Source organism: Protopterus annectens, chromosome 7.part0, assembly GCF_019279795.1.
Source record: "Protopterus annectens isolate FY-2018-M chromosome 7.part0, PAN1.0, whole genome shotgun sequence".
Lineage (NCBI taxonomy): Eukaryota > Metazoa > Chordata > Ceratodontiformes > Protopteridae > Protopterus > Protopterus annectens.
Window position 1 is genome coordinate 492,844,494 of NC_056739.1, and position 21,418 is coordinate 492,865,911.

Genomic DNA, 21,418 nt, shown 5'->3' on the forward strand with positions numbered 1-21,418 from the left:
CAGGAGACTCGGAAGCAACAAAGAAAATATCTAACAAGGCAGCCAACACAGGAGGAACTGACAATGTTTTAGGAGTATCCATCTGAAGCAACTCATAATATCTTCTTTGAATATCAGACACTTAAAGAATCCCACTTAAAGAATTCCATCATCCTAGCAATTGTGTCCCCAAAGGACAATTCTTTCAGAGGAAACGTAGGGCTGGCAGACTCCTCGTCATCAGAACCACAAGACAAAATTGAAGGCATCTGTGAAGAATAGGACAAAGACTCCTCACCAGGCACTGAATTCTCATACAAGGAATCTGGTTCCCTAAGCCATTTAGAAGGGGCAGAGGTCCAAGGAGGAGCAGGTACTGAAACCCCTTGAGGAGGCTTTAGGGCTGTTAAGGCAGCAAACAAACCCTGAGAAACTCTTTGTAATTTCCTTTGAGGATCTGTAGGACGGACCGAAACATGCTTTAGTTTTTGTCTTTTCTTATAAGTGACATCAGCCCTAACAAATACCAGAGGTTCCGGCCCTTGGCAAGATATGATTAGAGAACCTGGAACTTCCTCCTTGACCAATATCTGCAGAATTCTCAATCCCCTCTATGTTCAGAGCAAATGTCTGCAAAGCCTTGGAGGACATACAAAAAGACAGATCCATACTGGTGTTCACGGCAGATGAATCCAATGCAGATGAATCCAACATAGACACTAAATGACCTAAAGAGCTATTAACTGCTTCTAGAGAGATGCCTGGTGGAGGCTGGACAGCTAACGAATATGGCCGAGTCTTCTTGGCCTTCTTTTTATCTAGCAGGAATATCTCAGGGTTAAAGGATTCTGCTGTGGTGCCCTTGGCTAACTGTTTAAGCCATTGGTTTTCAAGATAAATGGCCAGGGAAGAAAACTGGCTTCTGAGTGTCTTAGGCACAAATGCTTTACAAATACTACAAGAGGTATGGTCGTGGAAAGCCCTCAAACAAAAAAGACACAGTTTGTGACTATCCTTGTAGGGAATCTGCCTCTCATACTGACATTCTCCTTTCTTGGATGACATGAACTCTAGGTAGTAAGATAAAACACAAGTGCAAAAAAAGCACTTGTCTGGTGTTGCTAAATATTCAGTAGAGCAACAAGGTGTTCAGACTGGGTCTATATCATAACATCGAAGTGTTATAACTTCGAACCCAAAACCACGAAAGCCGAAAACCCCGAAGACTGAGAACAGCGATTTTTTTTTTCCTCTGGGAAAAAAATCGCTGTTCCAGTACAAAACGCGAAACACACGAACATTACAAATATACAAAAATAAAAAAAATGAACAATGCTTTATATGTTCACACTCTAGAATGTCCCAACTACAAGAGATTTTTATTCTTTGTCATAGATAGAGAACAGAGTGACTGTAGGGGTGGGGATGATGAATTAGAATTAGAAGCCAGAGAAACTAAATGGCAACTGAGACCAAATGCTTGTCGCAAGCCAAGTTTAAACGATTATTATTCAGTAGCTCCCTTTTTGAAGCAAAGGGCAGCAGATGTTTAATTTTAAGTGTACTATGAAAACACTTATCTTGACTACAACAAACAGGTCAACTATGTATTGAATTTTTTAGTTTATTTTTTAATCAACCAGAATATATGCTGTAAGTGAGGCAATGGTGCTTCCTAGTACATCCAAGCAACGACAGATCAGTCCATATAAAAAGCAGTTTTATTTTATAAAAAACAGATGAGCGCTTTCACTACAAGAGCTTTGTCAGATCTATGATAAAAACACTGAAAACCAGGGTATAAAAGCAGTATTAATAATCAATCAACCTATCTAATGAAAGGTCTAATCAAGCCTTAAAGCAGCACTGATGTTATCAAAAAATATAAATATAAATTCTCACACAAACAAGTATATAAATAAATTGATGTGGACTATATAAATTCATATGTAAATACATAATTAACCAAACATATCTATAAATACAAATACTTATATATTAAAATATTTATATATTAAAGTACACATGAAAATATACAAAATAATAATATTACAATTCACTTTACATTCCTACGCTGCTTCAATCTGGGTTTTATTGAGGCTCGTTCATTGAGACCTGATCCAGAATCTGCTCTCAATAAAATTATCCATTCACATTCCCTACTCTCAGTGTAGTTCACAACATCACCTCCCCTCTTATTTGGTGTGATAACTTCTAAAACCTTAAAAGAGAAAGTGTGTCCTTCTCCAAGCAGAGTAACATGTTTTGCTAAGGCATTACTTTGTGTTCCTTTCCTAATGTGGTATATATGCTCTCTCATTCTGCCACGCAAAGGGAACGACAGATTCTGGATCAGGTCTCAATGAATGAGCCTCAATAAAACCCAGATTGAAGCAGCGTAGGAATGTAAAGTGAATTGTAATATTATTATTTTGTATATTTTCATGTGTACTTTAATATACAAGTATTTTAATATATAAGTATTTGTATTTATAGATATGTTTGGTTAATTATGTCTTTACATATGAATTTATGTAGTGCACATCAATTTATTTATATACTTGTTTGTGTGAGAATTTATATTTATATTTTTTGATAACATCAGTGCTTCTTTAAGGCTTATTTAGACCTTTCATTAGATAGGTTGATTGATTAATTAATACTGCTTTTATACCCTGGTTTTCAGTGTTTTTATCATAGATCTGACGAAGCTCTTGTAGTGAAAGCGCTTATCTGTTTTTTATAAAATAAAACTGTTTTTTATATGGACTGATCTGTCGTTGCTTGGATGTACTAGGAAGCACCATTGCCTCACTTACAGCATATACTCTGGTTGATTTTATTTACATTTATCGCTGAAGAGAGGCATTAACCTGTCGTTGCAGCAGTCGTTTGGTTTTATGATATTTTTTAAGTATGTTTTATATTATTATGTTAATTATTACTAATATTTTTATCTTGAATGTACTTATTGTGGTTTACAGCATGTTATTGTGTACATTACATATTCAGGGGAAGTATGCCTTTAAGTTTAGTCAGGGTAATTTCATTGATGCAAGCAAAGTTATGAATATTTGCTTAAGTAATTAGAGTATATAAAGGAAGTTGCATCATAATTGAGTGACTCTGATGAAGCCAATTCATGTTTCTTGGCAAAAGCACTTAGTTGGTTTTACTTTGACAGTGTTTAATGTTAAATAAACTAGTGTTTCACGCAAATACTGCCTTGGTGGCTCACTTTTTTATTTTTATTACTATTTACAAGTTTTTGAGCCATTTGGCTTGTTTTTGTTATCTTTCCAGCCATGCTTAATGCTTTTGGTATCTAATCCTCAGCTGTGGCGTGGTTACTTACTGTAGTCCTGCTGGTTCCACTCCTGCTGTAGCTAGAAAGAAAAAAAAACACATACCAATGAGCCCTTGCCGCTGCTGCAGACTTGGTGTACACCTGAACCTGTAGTGGCCTCTGGTTTTACCTCGGACCACTCTTACCTCTCTCCAGCTTCCCCTGGTGTAGTCCTTTTTCAGCCACATCCCCTCTTGCTGTTCCAGTGTACAGTCTGGGCGGGAGAGCTATCTTCTGTAGGTCTGAGAGACAAACTAGGCATTTCTTCATAGGGTAACAGAATCAAGAGACCATTAGACTGGTCAGATGTCCTTTGTTCAAGTTGGTCTTATTCCACAGGGACTCCTATAAATTAAAAACAAAAGATTAAACATTTGTTTATTTCAAGACGTAATTACATTAAGAAAGATGATTTTCTTACCTTATCAAAGCATGATTTACATGCTATGAATCATGGTATCCAGAAGCCATTACAAGTGGGCATCCCCTGTTAAAAAATATCATTGAGGAGACTGAGTGTGCTGATTGTGACAAAGATAGGACTTGACTTATCCTACAGATTCATAGGCCCAACTGTCTGACTGTTGGCAAAATATTAACTCTTCCCTTTCTGTGGATGAAACTGTTTTTTTAATCAGACCATAGCTAGGATGAATGCAGTATTTTTATGAGAATGAGTATATGTTCCCCCTGATCTGAGGAGATATTATGAAGTCTTACAAATTTACTACTCCTCATTTTTCTCCCATCTTTCCTATACTGACAGCCCTGGAGGCTGTGTTGAATGCTGGCTGAAATCATCTAGATACCCAAATGTCAATCCCTAAAAGCAGATAAAATGTATAAAGTACCTCAGACTAAAATGTTTCTTTCCTCTCACCTTGGATACGACCCAGCAGTCATATCCACTATTTCCCTGTTGCTGTAGGTTGATCCTAAACACAAACCCTTCCCCAGGTGACTGGGAAAGCAAGGTGCTGGACCACCTAGGTAGGGAATGCTTTCTTCTTCCCCTCTAGCATTTAGAATTGTTAGTTATCAGGCATACATGTTGAAGTTTATGCTTTGTTGTATGTACAGTCTGAGGGAATTTGCTACCACACTTCCTACAGAATCAAGCTATTCTGAACCAGACTGTTTCTTCCTTGTCCTAGGTATCCAAACATGGTGTGAAGTGTGAGTATGGTTATGAAAATATTGTGTCTAGGGCCACAGCTACTGATACAGTGTTGACAAGATATTCCTGGGTATGTAACCAAAAATTTGGTAATGAGGTTATCTCAAATTTTTTGATTCTGCTTTAGACAAGGAGGTGGTGTTTGACTCTTCTGTTACCCAAGTTCTTAAATAATTTGATGAAAGAAGAAAATTGATTTGGGGAGTTTCCAAGATATTTCATGTCTCCCATTACAAATTTTTTATGCCTCCCCCTTTTACTAAAAAGGCAAATATGCAAAACCAGTCTTATTCTGGCAAAGGAATTAAAAAGAGATCAGTGGAGGGAAAAAAAGAAGAACTGGGGTTGGGGGTGGAGCTCCTTTCAGAAGAAGAGACAGAGCAGTAGTACAGAATGACTATACCACCTTCTTTTCCCTCCTCCTTCTCCTCTGGCCAGTATCTCTTCAAACCTGTCTCAGAAGCTGTTCCTCAAAACCTCCCTTAGGTAAAAGGTTGTCTCAGAGGTACAATGTCTGTAAGAATTCAGACTGATGTTTACAGATTCATTGGAATGCTAACACAGTTGACTAAAAATATACTGCACTTGCCAGGTCGACAAAATGCATAGTCGACCAAGTGCACTGCGACTGTGTGAGTGTGCATAATACAGGTGTCTATGTATGTGTGTAGTATTTAACGTGCTGTAGGTTGTAGTTGGAATTGCTCTCGAATTATTACTGTGTAGTGAAAGTAAAAGAAGATTACAAATGGCATTGAATATTTTCCGCAGGTTCTTCATTCTTTATACACATAAGTGGCTATAGAACCACTACCCATAAGTCAGAGAGGCAAAGGCTTCTATTCCAGAATGTTTCTGGTACAAAAGAAAGAGGCTTGTTGGAGACTGTACTAGAGCTTTCATTCCTAAATCTGTATGTGAAAGTACTGACATTCAGAATGTTGATCCTACAGAAAATGTTACCCCTCATTCCTTTTATGACTTACATGGTTCAGGAAATTTTTAAGGTTGTCTGTTTCTGGATCATATCAGTTCTCTGCATTACTATTTGGGTTATGTACAGCACCAAGAGTGTTTGTGAAATGTTTAGCACCAGTCGTAACTCATTGCAGACTGCAGAGTCTTTATCCAGATGTTAAGAATCATAACCTGAATTGTTTCTTTCTGACAAATCTGAGCCTCCAGATAAACATGTATTTATTTTATTTTTTATTTATTGACATTTTTTTTAACCGGGGAAAGTCCACTGGGTCAGAACCCCATTTTCAGTGGAGGTCTGGGCAGAAAACTTCCAATTACAAATCCAAAAGAAATATTTTAAGACAATATTATATTTTCAGAAAAGATAGTAATATAAAACATTTTTGCACAATTTTTTTCGAGGTTAGAATGAACTTATACAGTTCTACCACATACACAAATTTCAAGATATTAGTAGTCCATAGACTGTCAAGACATAACAGTTTTACCACATGCACAAATTACGAGAGATTAGTTGCACACAGAGTACAAAGTTTTTTAGCAGTCTAGGTGGTGTTGGTAATGCACATGGATTATTTTAGTGTCATTTAGAATTTTCAGGAAAGATAGTAGATACCTTCTTCTTATAAAATTTTGATGCATATCAATACATGGGCAGATTTGGCCTGATAGTGAGATTAAGAAAAAAAATAAAGCTAAGATCTTAACAAATATGGAGTCAAATCAAATTCAGAGAATTTAAAAAATGTCTTGAAGTTGATGGGAGTCATAATACTAAGCATTTCTTAGACTTAGTTTACAGTGGTCTAAAGTTTTGTGCACAGGGGCAGATTGGTTTATTGAGGAAGTGATTTTTTTTTAAGTGAATTTGAAATTTTTTAAAGAATCCAATTGAGTAATAAAAGGGGGGGGGGGGGTAGGGCATTCCATAGTGTGTGAGTATAGGCATTGCCCAGGCCTTTTATTAGGTTTGGAAATATTTAGGAGCGGTTTGTTAGTGGACCACAGATTTCTGGTGGGAATGTAGAATTCTAGGAGAGAATGAAGTGATGGACAATTTTCCGGGTTGTACATCAGTTTATGAGCCAGAGTTAGTTGGGTAAAATAATGGTAGTGGGGGAATTCAAGTCATTTCAGTTCCTTAGTGGCCTGACAGTGATGTTTGGTTTGGACATCCAGAGACAAATTTTGCAATTTTGTAATAACATGATTGTAATTTATTACTTAGAGAAGCATGAAGGTTAGTAAAAATGGGGGAACCATAGAGGAAGGAAGGGAGTAGGAGGGTATTTGGCAGCTTTATTTTTGTGAGTGTAGATCTTGCGTCTGTAGAGTTTTTTTTTTGTTTTTTTTTTTAATTGTGCTTAGAATGTGTTGTTCAAAGGATAGTTTTATCATCAATGGCAATGCCTAGTAGTTTTGCTGACTTCACTACTTCAATCTCAGATAAGCACTGAACGTGATGTCAACCGCTAACAAGAACATGCAATGTTGTTTAACAAGTATTAAGTGTGGAGTTTGGTGTTTTGAACTCCGTCTGATGGAGTCTTGCTTATAGATGAAACTGCTAACTGAGTGAATAAAGGTATTTACGTTTTATGTTCAGCAGTGTTTTTCTGTTTTTATTATTGCTTATTATTGATTTCACAATTTTAGGCTGTGCATTGAATGTGTATGCGCACAGATACAAATATACACATACTACAGGGTGCATATTTACTTCTTGTCTGTTTTTACAGATGGAAGCAGAAATCTCAGCATTCATCCAAGACACAACAGAAAAGAAGAAGAAGTTTGAGCCAATGAACAAGCTTGAAAGAAGTATATTGTAAGTTCTGTCATTTTTCACATCAGGGTCTGAGAATGATAGTTACTTTATTTCCTTCGTGAGAATAGTGACCTTGTAACAGCAAGGATAATGTGGCACTACCACAGTACAAGGAAGGTGTTCAAAATGACCGGCAATGTACAGTTTCCTCCCAGTTACGCTGTCAGTAATCAAGATTCAATCAACAGCATTGGCACTGGAGTGTCAGCTGGGGAGGGGGGGTGTTCCATCATCTCGTCACAGGAAGAGGGAGAAGGTCGATTCAGAGTGACACTGACCCCTTGTGAAAGTTCGGTTACTCTGCTAACAGTAACACTCTGGCCTGTACTCAGCAGCGCTTTAGACCTGCAAATGTTGTATTATCTGTTGTTACAAGAACTGCTTGGGCGCAGTGCATGAATATTATCAGGTACATGGACAAAAAAGGTAGAACCCGTCAGCAATCCAGGCTAGTTCTGCTACCTGCATTTCACCATAGCACACTGATATGGTCTGCTGTCCCAGTGTATAGTAGTGAGTCAGGAAGTTATAGACTGTAGCAGTGGAGAGGATGATGTTTTTGTGCTCAATATCACACTGCAATTAAGAAGAAAAAATACATGGATATAGAAATGGTTATTCTTGCATGTCTCAGCACTGACACTTTTTTTTTTTGCACATTTTTCTTGCTTTAAAAGGATTCTGATGATCAGTTGAAAATAACCTGGTCAAATTACACAGAAGACAGTAAAATCTCTGAGGAGTTTACTCCACCTCAGTGGGAAGGGGGAAAATATCTTAATTTAGGGGATCAGGGAGCACACACCGGTACTTGTGGGATGAGAGGGCTTTGCCTGTTCTAGAAAAACAATGTTGTCCATTTAATTTTGGCTGTATTTCTGCACATATTACGTTTGGTTTCATCATATTTAGACAGTCAGCTGAGACCTTTGAAGCAGTAAGGCAGAGGGGATATTATAAAAAAAGCAAATTAATCTACAGTTTGTGGGAAAGTGTATGACAACTGGAGGACGCAGGTTGAGGATACAGTGTGGACAGACAGGTAATGGGAAATAAGAGGATTTTTTTTCTTTCTAGAATGATGGATGATCAGAGCAACCTTCTTGAATAGATTTCATTATCAAAAGTCAATTAATCCAAAAATGATTGGGAATTGGGTTGATTATGCATACTGCATAGTAGGTATAATGAGTAATTTTGTATGCCATTAAAATCCATGGTTTCTGTGGGCAAGGAGTTAGCAGTCCTAAGTAGAGTGACATGCCAGCAAGAAAGCACAGGGACTTAAAGTCAAGGTTAAGAAGCTTGAAGGGAGTAGGGTGAAGAAAGAGTTGAGGTGGAGCACAAGGGGAAGGACATGGTAAGCAGAGGTGCAGAGTCTGTAAGAATTCATACTGATGTTTACAAATTCATTGGAATGCTAACAAAGTTGACTAAAAAATATACTGCACTTGCTGGGTCGACAAAATACATAGTCTGCCAAGTGCACTACATCTGTGAATGTGCATAATCTAAGGAGTCTGTGTGTGTGTGTGTGTGTGTGTGTGTGTGTGTGTGTGTGTGTGTGTAGTATATAACTTGCAAGTAGGTTGTAGATGGAATTGCTTTATCTGTTCATTGTACCAGTTCATGACAGCTGCTGTGATATTCTTACTTCCATTGATATTGTCTGCCCTGTCCAGTGTCACACCACTAGTCCAATGGAGCAGGTTGTCTTAACAAGGGCTGGGAGGCAGAGAGAAGAGGAGTTGTACAGCATCATTACTTTTGCATGTGGCAGCTGGTAGTTCTGTTCTGATTATACCCTGATACTGTCCTTCTGTGCCATGTAATGCTTCGGGATGACATGCCTGTTGTCCTAGCCCCCAGTGTAAGGGTGATAGGTTTGTCAGTTCCCCTGCCCAGCCCAAAAGCTTGCTAAGCACCTTGTGAACAGTTCCAGTCTTTATCAAGAACAGTCATATCACATGCATCCCAGCATGCCTCTACACCTCTTCCTTTGAGAAAGGCGAGTTGGGGGGGGGGGTGGGTGACACTTCTTCATTTCTCTCTCATTCACCATTGAATTCTCCATTATGTAGAGTGCTAGTCAAATTCAAGTCATCTGAATTGTAGTTAGGGCTTCATCTGTCAATACGGCTGAGCCAGCTATGTGCACATGAAGGATTTGCATGGCTAATTATCCTTTGCAGAAAAGAAATTGCTACAAGGAAAAACTCTGTGTGAGCAAAGTGACACTTTTCTGTCACATAAGTTTAGAGCCATTGTTAGAATGTCACTCAGCAGGGTGAAGATAAAGCTGTAGTTGGATTTTATATTGCAGTTTTGAGTAGCCCAAGGGAAGAATAATGCATCAAAGATACAAGTTCATCAGATTAAGGATTGTCTGGTAAGAGATCTGATTACGTGTGACAGATCTTAAAATGAATCTTAGTTCTGTACAAACTGAACAGTCTTATGGGTTCAGGCACATTTAGTATTTTAATCTTTTTTTCTTTCCTTTCAGGCATGATGTTGTTGAGATAGCTGGGTTGACATCCTTCTCTTTTGGTGAAGATGAGGAGAACAGATATGTCATGATTTTTAAAAAGGTAGACGTTTTGTTTAATAGAGATCACAAAAAAGGATATGTAATTATAAATTTAAAATTTTTTTCTTATTTTTTAAATCCAAATGTATGAGCAACTGTCATTTCTACAAGGTTGTAGGAAGTATCCAAGTATGCAGACCTGATATTACATGTTAGAGAAAACCACTGCAGACAAACAAAAAGAAACAAACAGAAACATGGACTAATTATGTAGAGTATCTCAGCTTGTAGACAGTGCTTCCAGTGGATTTGTGATGGTCGAAGGAGATTACTTTCAATATATACAGATTGTCCTGTAGCAGCAACAGTACATATATACTTTGGGTAGTTAGGTTAGCACTTGGTATACATCCTGAACAGTCAACTGAGCTTAGTGGTGCTTATAGATAAACTAGTCATCAGAACTTTATGAAATGCTACATTTTAGCTTTCTGAAAGAATGTGGATTATTAAGTTTCTCTTTACAGGAGAATTAATTCTGTAGGAAAAAGACGAGAGAGAGACATTCCTGAGCCTTTAATAGTTGTATTATTGTTCACTGTTTATTTTTATTTTTTTGCAAGGTTTGTGACACTCCATATTTATTTTTAGAAACTTGCTTTTACCAGTTTCTTTGTTTATTTTATTCTGTTATTAGCTATGTTAACTAAAGTAATTGTACTAATTCATACTGTCTTTGCTGTATGTGATCATAACAGTTTACTGCTGCTGTGTCATACCTCTAGTTGGTACATCTGTGTAAGCTGATTTACTGACTGTTCATTTGAAAATTAGGGTGTATGTTCAGTCATCGAATGGGCTAACCATCGAACAGCTGAACATTGAACAGTAAGCATAGAAAGTTCACTCACCGAACTTTCATTTAATTCATAGGGTAAGTAGCTACTTGTCCAACACTTCCCCGTGTCACACATGGAATTGTTACAAACCCACCCAGGTGAGGGGCTTTGACCCCCCCACACCCCACTTACTATATATAGCAACTCTGAGACTGCACTACAGTGGAGAAAAGGGGTTTAAAACACTCCCTTGTGTGAGATGGGGAAGTGTTGGACAAGTAGTTATTTACCCTGTCGATGAAATGAAAATTCGCCGAGTGAACTTTCTATGCTTATTGTTAGATGTTCAGCCATTTGATGGTTAGCCCATTCAATGCCTGACAATAGACCCGAAAATTGTATATTTGTAACTGTTCTGTATTTTATGGAGTGCTGAGATTACACTCCAAATGAAGAAAGAAAAAATGTAAAGTGCTTGTGCAGATTGAGATACAACTGTAACAATGCTTTCAGTGGTGTAACAATGCTTTCAGTGGTGTAACAATTGTTGCACATACCCTAAGTACTGTTATGGTTGGGTCTCATGGAAGGGGCATTCCTTGACCCTTAACTGTCCTTGAATATCTTGACTTGTATTTTTGTTTTGCTGCCAAATTTTACATGCTTCAGTTTGTAAGTAATTTGTTTTGCAAAATCAAAGCAGCATTTAAAAAGCTGTCTTTGATATTTTTGTCCGATTACATTTACTTGCCATCTATGTGGCACTACTCACTGCATACTTTGCTGGCTTTCTTTTGAAACTGAGAACACCTGGAGTAGGAAAAAAATGCCATACACTACAAAGAGATATGATCTAGTTTTACTGAAACTGCATTATTATGTTTTTTCGACATGGATGCCAAGAGTCACCTCTCGAGCCCCACTGTCTGTGAATTTTTTTTTTTTTGGGTATCCGTGTCTCGAACACATAATAATGTGGTTATGATTGGAGTCCTTATTATAACCCTAGTGTTTCATTCATGTGGTCCGGGAAGTGTCTGAAAAGGGTCATGCACCAGCCCACTCAACCAATTAATAGACAGTAAGTAAATAAATGTGTGTGTGTGTGTGTGTGTGTGTGTATATATATATATATATATATATATATATATATATATATATGTGTATATATATATATATATATATGTATATATGTATATATATATATATATATATATATATATATATATATATATATATATATATGCGTGTGTGTGTGTGTATATATATATATATATATATATATATATATATATATATATATATATATATATATATATGCATCCTCATTTGGAATTGTGCTATTTAATTCATCAGCAGTCCTTCAGTTCCCAAATGTTTTAGTGATGGATCATTCGTGTTGAGTCTTGAATGTTTATTGACCTCTTGGGGTTAATTCTAGAGTCTTAATATGCCCTTCCATTTGCATCATATTGTATGCACATAACTGTATTGTATGTTTGATGTTCTTCGTGTTTCACTGTTGCAGTCATTACATTTGGGGGTAATCTGCTGTCAGGTTGCCCTCAGTTGGCCTAATTAACAAAGTCTTGGGTCCTGCGTCAGTTGCTGTCCCTTCTTCCATGACGTTAGGTCGTCAGGGGTGTAAAACATGTAGCTGATGCCATTAACCCAGTCTTTCTTGCCGCGCGGTGCCCGAAGCAGAAACAGTTCGCAAGTGCCTGTCGGCCAACTCCTGAAATTTTCATTTTCGAGTTTCAGCACCGAAGTCTTCAACTAAACGCTAAGTACCCCATTGGGGAAACTTTTTCTTGCTCCTTACCGATGTCAGTAAAAGTTAATAATTGCATTACGTGTGGGAAGCAAATACCTCATAAGGATTTTCATTTGTACTGTATTCCTTGCCTAGGCCCTGACCACAGCGTACCTTGCTGTCGGTTTTTTGCTAAATTTAATCAACGCACTATTAAACGTTGGTATATTTTTGCTTCTAAATATTTTGGCTCACAATTTAATTATCCAGAAATGTCTTCGGTTAGCAATTCGACTGCCAGAATGCCTAAAAAACGCAAAGAAAAAGACAGAGACAGACCGTCGAGGTCCAAAACTGACGACGCTTCTCCTAAGCCAGTCGTCAGTTCACCAGTACTCAGGTGCTTTCGCAGCCCCTGATACCCACTACTTCTGATTCGCAGGGCTCTACTGAGACCCATTCAGAGTCCGGTATGCCGCGAGATGCTTCAATTATGGAAACTGTGGATGTCTCTACCTTACATGGGTCTGGCGCCGCTGTGCAGGCAACGGCTTCTGAGGATGTTTTCAGGCCTACAGATTTGTATATTAGACTGACGCCATCTTCAAAACTAAGGCCAAAATCTAAATCTATGTCTAAAAAACTGACGCCTGGCCCACATGTGCAGGCCCCTATGTCTAACAAAGAAATTATCAAAATGGCTGAATATTTAATTACTCTGATCAGGAGTAGCCAACCCCCTCCTTCCAGGAGGCCTAGGTAAGACATTGATTATGACTATTCTGACCAGGATTCTATTTCTTCTGACTCTTCTAATAAACAGGATTTGTCTATACCTACTTATGAGGACTCTAATGCAGAAGATTCCATTCCTTCTGCTTCTCCACATGAGGAATTTACTTTTGGGGAAACTTTACATACATTAAGGGAACATTTCCACTGGGAAAGTCAGGATTTCTCTGAATCTAAAAAGAGACTTAGGGATTTTCTTCTTCTTCCCCAGCATAGGCCTTTGGCTATACTTCCTGTTTTAGACATTGTTCATGATGTTTTTTTCAGAGTCTAGTATGGCTCCTGATTCTCTGCCTCCGGCTCCTTGTAAGCCAGACAGATACTACAGGGTTCCTGACTCCCACAAATTCCTTTTAAAAAATCCTACTGCTGATCCTGAAACCATTTCTCAGGGTTCCAAGGGCATTAAGGCCTCTACTGCTAAAAATCCTACCCTTTCTGATAGAGATTCCAGGGCGCTGGATAGATGGGGTAAGAAGGTTCACACTTCTGCAACCTTGGCAATCAGGGCTGTAAACTGTCAATTTCATATGCTTAAATATCAACAGCATATCATGGGACTGTTTAAACAGAAAATTATGTTAATTTCTGACTGTGTGGAAAATAAAGATTTACAGGATTTATTGCTTTCAGCTGAACAAGTTGGAAAACTTACTTTGCAATGTGGTTTTGATTCTTTGGAGGCCTCTTGCAGGGCTGCTGTAACTGGGTCTGTGCTAAGAAGGCATGCTTGGCTCAAAGAGCAAACTCTGCCTGATCATGTTAAAGCAAATTTGTTGGATGCTCCTTTACAACAGGACCCTCTCTTTGGTAATAAGGCTGAAGACGTTTTAAAAAAGGATGGAAGATAAAGCTAAATCTATGCAAACTGTGAAAGATTTCTTACAAGTGCAACCTCCAAGATTTAGTAGGCACTGGCCTACTAAGAACTGGTCCTTTCCAGTTTCTTCGAGAGCCACTCAAGTCAAACCCAGACATTCCAAAGGCCCCAGGTTTCAGTCACAAGGGACTTTTAGAACAAAACAATCTGGTGCCTCCACCTCCAAATCTGGAAACAACAAGGCACCTCCCTATGGTAAACAGTCTCAATGACTTCCCTCTACACTCACCAAGCACTTACCTTTTAGCCACCGCTTTGGGGGGAAAACTGGCGCTTCATGCATAAAACTGGCAACTTATAACCCAGGGCAAATGGGTTTTAAATATAGTATCCCAGGGATACAGATTTCATTTTTACACGTTGCCAATCCCAAATGGATGGCCAGACCTGCCCCCAAATCAGTGGGCAGAGGCCCAGAAACAAGTTCTGTCCCTCATGAACATGGGGGCTATTCAACCAGTACCAGAAGAGGAAAAGGGACAAGGTTTCTATTCAAGACTTTTCCTGGTACCCAGAAAAGACAAATTATGGCGTCCAGTTCTGGACTTATCTACTCTAAACACATTTCTGGACATTCCAAAATTCAAGATGCTCACTCTTCAACAGTTACTTCCTGTGCTAGGCAAAGATGCCTGGTTGGTAACTCTAGACTTAAAAGAGGCTTACCTGCATATCCCAATCAGGGAATCATGCAGAAGATACCTCAGCTTCAAAGCAGGCTACTTGCATTACCAGTTCTCTGCACTGCCCTTTGGCATCTTCACAAAGTGCCTGGCTCCAGTAATTGCATTTTGCAGGCAAAGAAATATTCAGATATATCCTTACCTGGACGATTGTCTAATTCAGGCAGAAAACAAGGACATTCTTCTAAAGCATCTGGAGTTTGTAAAAAGGGTTTTAACTTGTCTAGGGTACACCATGAATGAAAAGAAATCACAACTAGTACCCTCTCAAAAAATTACATTCCCGGGTGCAAGCTTGAGTACAACTGCCCAGATGGCTTACCTTACACCAGAAAAGCAAATTCAATTGGTGACTGACTTCAAACAGGTGGCCACAAAAACCCTGCTATCTGCAAGACAAATTCTGCAAGCCTTTGGGGTTCATGGCCTCCTGCATTCTTCTAATTCCATATGCAAGACTGCATATGAGGAAACTTCAGTGGAACTTAAAAAGTTTATGGAGTCAACATTGTCACAGCCTGGAAACAATGATTCCTATCATACCTTGCCTGCAACTAGAGTTCCTATAGTGGGCAGAGGCCTGCCCTGAGCATCCAAGTGTTCCGGATTGTGCGGAACACTCCGCATTTAAGACGAGCGAAGCGACCGTTCCGCTGTTCCGCATTGAACAGCTGTGGCTCCGCTACAAGGATTTTGATTGGTTTGTATCGGCACTGCGGTATACAAACCAATGCAAACCTCTGCTGCCCTTCTGCATTACACAGCGTTGGCTGTGCGCCGCAGTTTTTGATTGGCTCGTAGACTGCATTTACAGCCAATCGTGAATGCATTCTACGAGCCAGTCAAGTAAAGAGTCTCAGGAGGACAGCAGCCATTGAGAGCTCCCCAGTACTAGCCAGTCACATTCTGGGAAGCCTTTTTGCGCCAAAATAATGGCTTGCAAAAGGCTTCCTGGAATCAGGGATTTTACTTTTTAGGTCTAATCTCCAGGAAAGAAGACCGGGAAGGAGCGGAATATGGGTTGAAGACATCGGGAGAAGGAAGGTGCATGTTGTGGACATAGGGAGAAGGAAGGTGCAGATTGAAAACATCGTGACTCGGAAGTGGCCAGAACAGAAGGGCTGAGGTTTTATTTTGCTGCTGCTTGCTGCTGGACTACTGGGATCATCATAGTTTGTGCCGTGGTCATCGTGGTGGATTATTTGTGCTGCTGGGGACTTTGGCTAACTGCATATTGAGCGGTTGCTGTGTACCTAGACAAAGGTAAGTGTTTTAGCTGCAATGGCAAGTGTTTTCTTTGAGAACTGGTATGCTAGCACAGATCTTGTTGTTTTAGCAACTTTCCAAGTTTATAAGAGCAATGTTTAGTGTCTGTAAGTTTGTGCTGCTTGTTTCTAGTATGTCTGTGAAGTCTGCCAGAAACAGAGCTAAATGTATGCCAACACAGATGCTGTTATAAACTTAAAATGTTGCTAGAATAACAGGAATATTTAAAGTTTGTTTTTGTACTGCTTGTCTCCCTAGGATTTTGAAGTCTGAAAGTAATTGAGCAATTGTGTACCAACACAGATCCTGTTATTCTAGCAATATTTGTAAGCTTATAAGAGCAATATTTAAAGTGTCTCTATGTTGGTGTTGGTGTTGCTTGTCTTCCTAATATGTCTCAGAGTAATTGCCATTTATTCTAGCAGTATTTCTAAGTTTATAAGAGCAATATTTAAAGTGTCTCTGTTGTTCTGCATGTCCCCCTAGTATGTCTTTTTTTCCAGAAACTGTATGCCAAGCCAGGACCTGTTATTCTAGCAACTTTCTAAATTTATAAGAGCAATATTTAAAGTGTCTGTGCTGCTTGTCCCCTAGTACGTCTTGGAGAGTAATTGCCATTTTTGTTTTAGAGAAAGTGAATGCCAAGACAGATCCTGTTCTAGCAATATTTCTAAGGTTATAGGAGCAATATTTAAAGCGTCTGTTTGTGCTGCTTGTCCCCCTAGTATGTCTCGGAGAGTAATTGCCATTTTTTAGAGAAAGTGAATGCCAAGACAGATCCTGTTCTAGCAATATTTCTAAGGTTATAGGAGCAATTTTTAAAGTGTCTCTCTAATATTAGAAAATGTAGTAAATCTGATTTTTATTTTTGTAAAGTGCTGTTTCATTTACTTATGGTGTGGTTATGGTATTTGCAGATTATCAAATAAAGGTTTTGGATCTGGGAAGTGTGTTTTATTGAATTTTACAGATGTTCTACCATGATCCATGGCAATGGCACGTTTCACGCAGTGCGAAAATAGGGTGTTCCACATTTTGACCATTTGTCACACATTGTTAGGGTCTGTGGTCCACATTGGCCTCTTAACAGGTTGAGACCTATGGGCCTGCCACCAAAACAAGGGACTGCCATTCACTCCACCCCCTGCCGCCCAAACCCTAACTACAGACGCATCAGCCTATGCTTGGGGGGCTCATCTGGCAGGCAAGTGCGTTCAGGGCAAATGGAGCCCAAATCAAATGCACCTTCATATCAATCAGAAAGAGATGCTAGCTGTACAGAATGCACTGACAGCCTTCAAGAACTACCTTCATCCAGGACAATTAATGATAAAGACAGACAACAACACAGTTATGTGGTACATAAACAAGCAGGGGGGGGGTTGCACATTCCTACCCCCTTTGCAGACTAGCCATGGCATTGTGGAACACGGCCTTGACCTACCAAATACAACTACAAGCTCAATTCCTGCCATGAAAGCTGAATACTCTGGTAGACAAACTAAGCAGAAATCACATGGACCCACATGAATGGAAACTGTAACCACGAATTTTCAACATGTTGACACGCAAATGGGGGAGTCCAGACATAGATCTTTTTGCCTTGCCCCAGAAATATCAGTTGGACAAATTCTGCACAAGAACTCATCACAAAAAAGCTTGGAAAGTGGATGCTCTAGCTTTCAGCTGGAAAAACCTATCAGTCTATGCTTTCCCTCTCTGCCTCTGCTCTCCAAAGTTCTACTAAAAGTCAGACAGAACAAACCAAAAATGATTCTGATTGCTCCAGACTGGCCTCGCCAACACTGGTATTCACTCCTGCGCAATGTGTCACACCTTCCACCTTGGCACCTGCATCAGGCACCATACTTACTGTCTCAGCAGAACAACGAAATTCTGCACACTCAGCTCCAAACTTTGAATCTTGCAACGTGGCTAATCATCTAAATTCACCCTTAGCATCCCTCAGCAAACCTGTGATGGATGTCATTTTGGAGGCAAGAAGGCCTAGTACTAGAAAATCTTATGCTGACAAATGGAAAAGATTTAAGCGCAGCAGTGCCCAATATTCCTCAGATTTTACAATACTTAACTGAGATGCTTCACAAGGGCCTGTCCTTTTCTTCCATAAAATTTCATGCCTCTGCCATTTCAGCTCATTACAACACAGAACCCTCCCCTCTTCTCTCATCCTCTGCTAAAGCAGTATCTCAGAGGGGCCAAAAACTTAAGACCTCCAAGTAGAGCTCCAAACTCCTGCCTGGGACCTCAATTTTGTATTGGAAAAACTCTCTCTCCCTCCTTTCGAGCCAGCTGCTACTGCAGACCTAACATTTCTCTCCTGGAAAACCGTTTTCCTTTTAGCAGTCACTTCAGCTAGAAGGATTTCCGAATTACAGGCTCTTATGGCAGTGGAGCCTTTCATTATTTTTCATGCGGACAGGGTGTCTCTCAGGACCAATCCATCCTTCATGCCTAATAGGTGGTATCCAGTGTGGCTCTTAATCAGACCATTCATTTGCCAACTTTCTTTCCCAATCCACAGAACAAGGGTGAGTGGATTCTGCATTCATTGGATGTACACAGACAACTTAGATTTTACTTAAACAGGACAAAATCTCTAAGAAAATCTGAACAACTACTGGTAGCATTTGCTGCAGGGGCAGAGGGAAAGGCTATTTCAAAGCAGACTATTTCCAAATGGATAAGCCATTGTATTCATTTCTGCTACATGCACCATGGTAAAACTATCCCCCAGGGGATCAGATCCCATTCCACCAGGGCTGCATCTACTTCTACAGCCTTTCTCAGAAGTGTTCCTACCAGAGACGTTCTAGAAGCTGCTACCTGGAGCTCAGTTCATATGTTCACCAAACATTATCATTTACCTTTCTTCTCTAAATCCAGAGCTGGCTTTGCAACTGCTGTCCTTCAGGGCCTTATAACTGGTCCTAATGCTGTATAAATCCATCCTCCCAAACATAGCTTTGGGAATCTACCCTAATGTAATGACTACAACAGTGAAACACGAAGAACATAGTACAGTTGTGTACACTTACCATAAATGTAGATGTTCAAGTGTATTCACTGTTGCAGTCCTGGTTACCCACCCTCCAGCCCCCTGTTTTTCTCTTACTATACCTCTACTTTCTTTTACTATACTTAAAAGCCTTTTAGGTGTATTTGCTTTTGTTTGGAGGTATATTTTTTGTGTTTTAAATTTTTTATATATATATATATATATATATATATATATATATATATATATACATATACATATACATATATATATTTTTTTGCTTCCCGTTTGGGGAGCACCTGATGTCTGGGGCAAGAAAACTGATGTAATGGCGTCGGCTGCAAGTTTTATACCCCTGATGACCTGACATTATGGAAGAAGGGACAGCAACTGACACAGGACCCAAGACTTTGTTAATCAGCCCGACTGAGGGCAACCTGCCAGCAGATTACCCCCAAATGTAATGACTGCAACAGTGAATACACTCTAACATCTACATTTATGGTAAGTGTACACAACTGTACTTTTTTGCACTTCTGCCCTGACCCCTTCACCTCAAGCAGAGTGCATTACATTATTAAATTGACTACACAAAGAGGCAGTGTGCCTGTCTAGTCTTTTAATTGCATTTAACACTGTACACCCCATCCATGCTTGCCCGTCACCATTTCCCTACCTGTCCCATGCTCTTATGAATCCTTCTGTGGATTTCCTTTCCAAAAGCCATTCTAGTGGTCTATTCCATATCCATACGCCACTGAAAAGTACTTTTCAGTGCTTTAGGGAAGTAGTTCATAGATACATTTATGGGCCATATTAAGCCTAGCCTGTTTCCTTCAAAGGTGAGAATCAACCCTGTACCTTGTTTTTGTGAGGTAAATCACCTTAGCCATTATGTCAATCCCCAACACCTTGGAGAGTATTGATATATGTGTCATTACTAAAAATGGTCCTTAGATAAAGATCTGAAAAGAACACCTAAAATCCGGAAACCAAAACTACAACTCCGAGTAGAAAATTGCTCATATAATTAAAAATCAGTGGCGATGAATGCAATATTTTAGGTCTGTGCTATGCACCTTGACATATGCAGATTATGAGACTATGTTAAGTCAAACTATTTGGAATAAAACAAAATTCAAGTAAGTGTGGCAGTGTCTTGGATGTTCTACTACAAATCTTTCTGCTCCCACAGATGGTTATACCTTTTGTAATTAACACATCATGATACCATCATGTTTGCTTTAGAAGTAAATAAGTAATTCATCCTAGACTTTACCTATGGAAAATGCCATACAGAAGATTATATACTTTTGAAAACAGACCGGGATATTTATATCTGCTTAGGATACTTTCAGTGAGCTCCATTGATGATAGTTCCAGCTGTCATGAGCACATACAGGTAACACACAGATGTAAAGTAAATTCGGTACCCCCCCCCCCCCCCGAAGCAATCACAAAATCAGTGAGATGCACAACAACAAATAAAAATAGTGTATAGCGTCCAGCCATTACCCTAGTTATAAAACGTGTAGAGTAAGATTAGGAGCCTAACCAAAAACTGCACTCCCTGGAAGCACTTCTGTCACTAGACAATGTCAGAAACCTGGTTTTAAGGCCTCAGAGTACCTCAGCCCTGCAAGGTTACAATGCCTTCCACACCTTTAGACCGCATAATGAATGTGTGAAAACCAGAGGAGGTAGTTTTTCAATCTGTATTAAAGGTAAATTCACCTCCCATCCAGTTAGATCACCTCCCATCTAGTTAGTCTGGACAACTTCATGGAGTTACTGCAGGTCCAGATTATAGTGGGTAAGACCCCCCATTCAAGTCCTAACTAGTTATAGATCCCCTCCATGGGTCACAGCACCCATGAAGCCTACTTAACCAAACTGAAGACAATCCAAATTTTACAGAACACACTGGTTATAGGGGATTTCAGTTATCCCACCATCAACTGGAAAACCTACTCTAGCCCAAACTTACTAGCACAAAAGTTCCTTGACTTTGTGAATCCAAATGCCCTGGAGCAAATTGTCCATTCCCTGACGAGGAACAAATATTCTAGATCTGGTCCTCACCAGCATGTCTAACAGGTGCACTGCTGCAACTGTTGACCTCCCGTTAGTTAAAACTGATCACAAATCAGCTACCTTCGAACTGACACTAACACCAGAACTCACAAAGGGTGAAATCAGATTAAAAAAGACTTCAAGGCAAACTGTACCCTCCTAAGTGAAGGTATAAAATACATTCCAAGCCCCACCGCAAGCTGAAAGTGGTAACTACGCTGAAGCTTACACTAATGCCCTGTACATTCACTTGCATAAGTGTATAAACTCGG

The 21,418-nt window shown here is 39.3% G+C and overlaps 1 protein-coding gene across 2 annotated transcripts in view; it reads left to right on the plus strand.

Annotated features, from left to right (window-relative positions):
• SPAG7 (sperm associated antigen 7) overlaps window positions 1-21,418 on the plus strand; it is a 382,071-nt gene that overhangs the window by 74,363 nt on the left and 286,290 nt on the right. For both annotated transcript variants that reach the window (XM_044077096.1, XM_044077097.1), the window contains exons 3-4: window positions 7,223-7,311; window positions 9,818-9,902. In XM_044077096.1, the coding sequence (XP_043933031.1) occupies window positions 7,223-7,311; window positions 9,818-9,902 (174 nt within the window). The remainder of the gene's footprint in view (window positions 1-7,222; window positions 7,312-9,817; window positions 9,903-21,418) is intronic.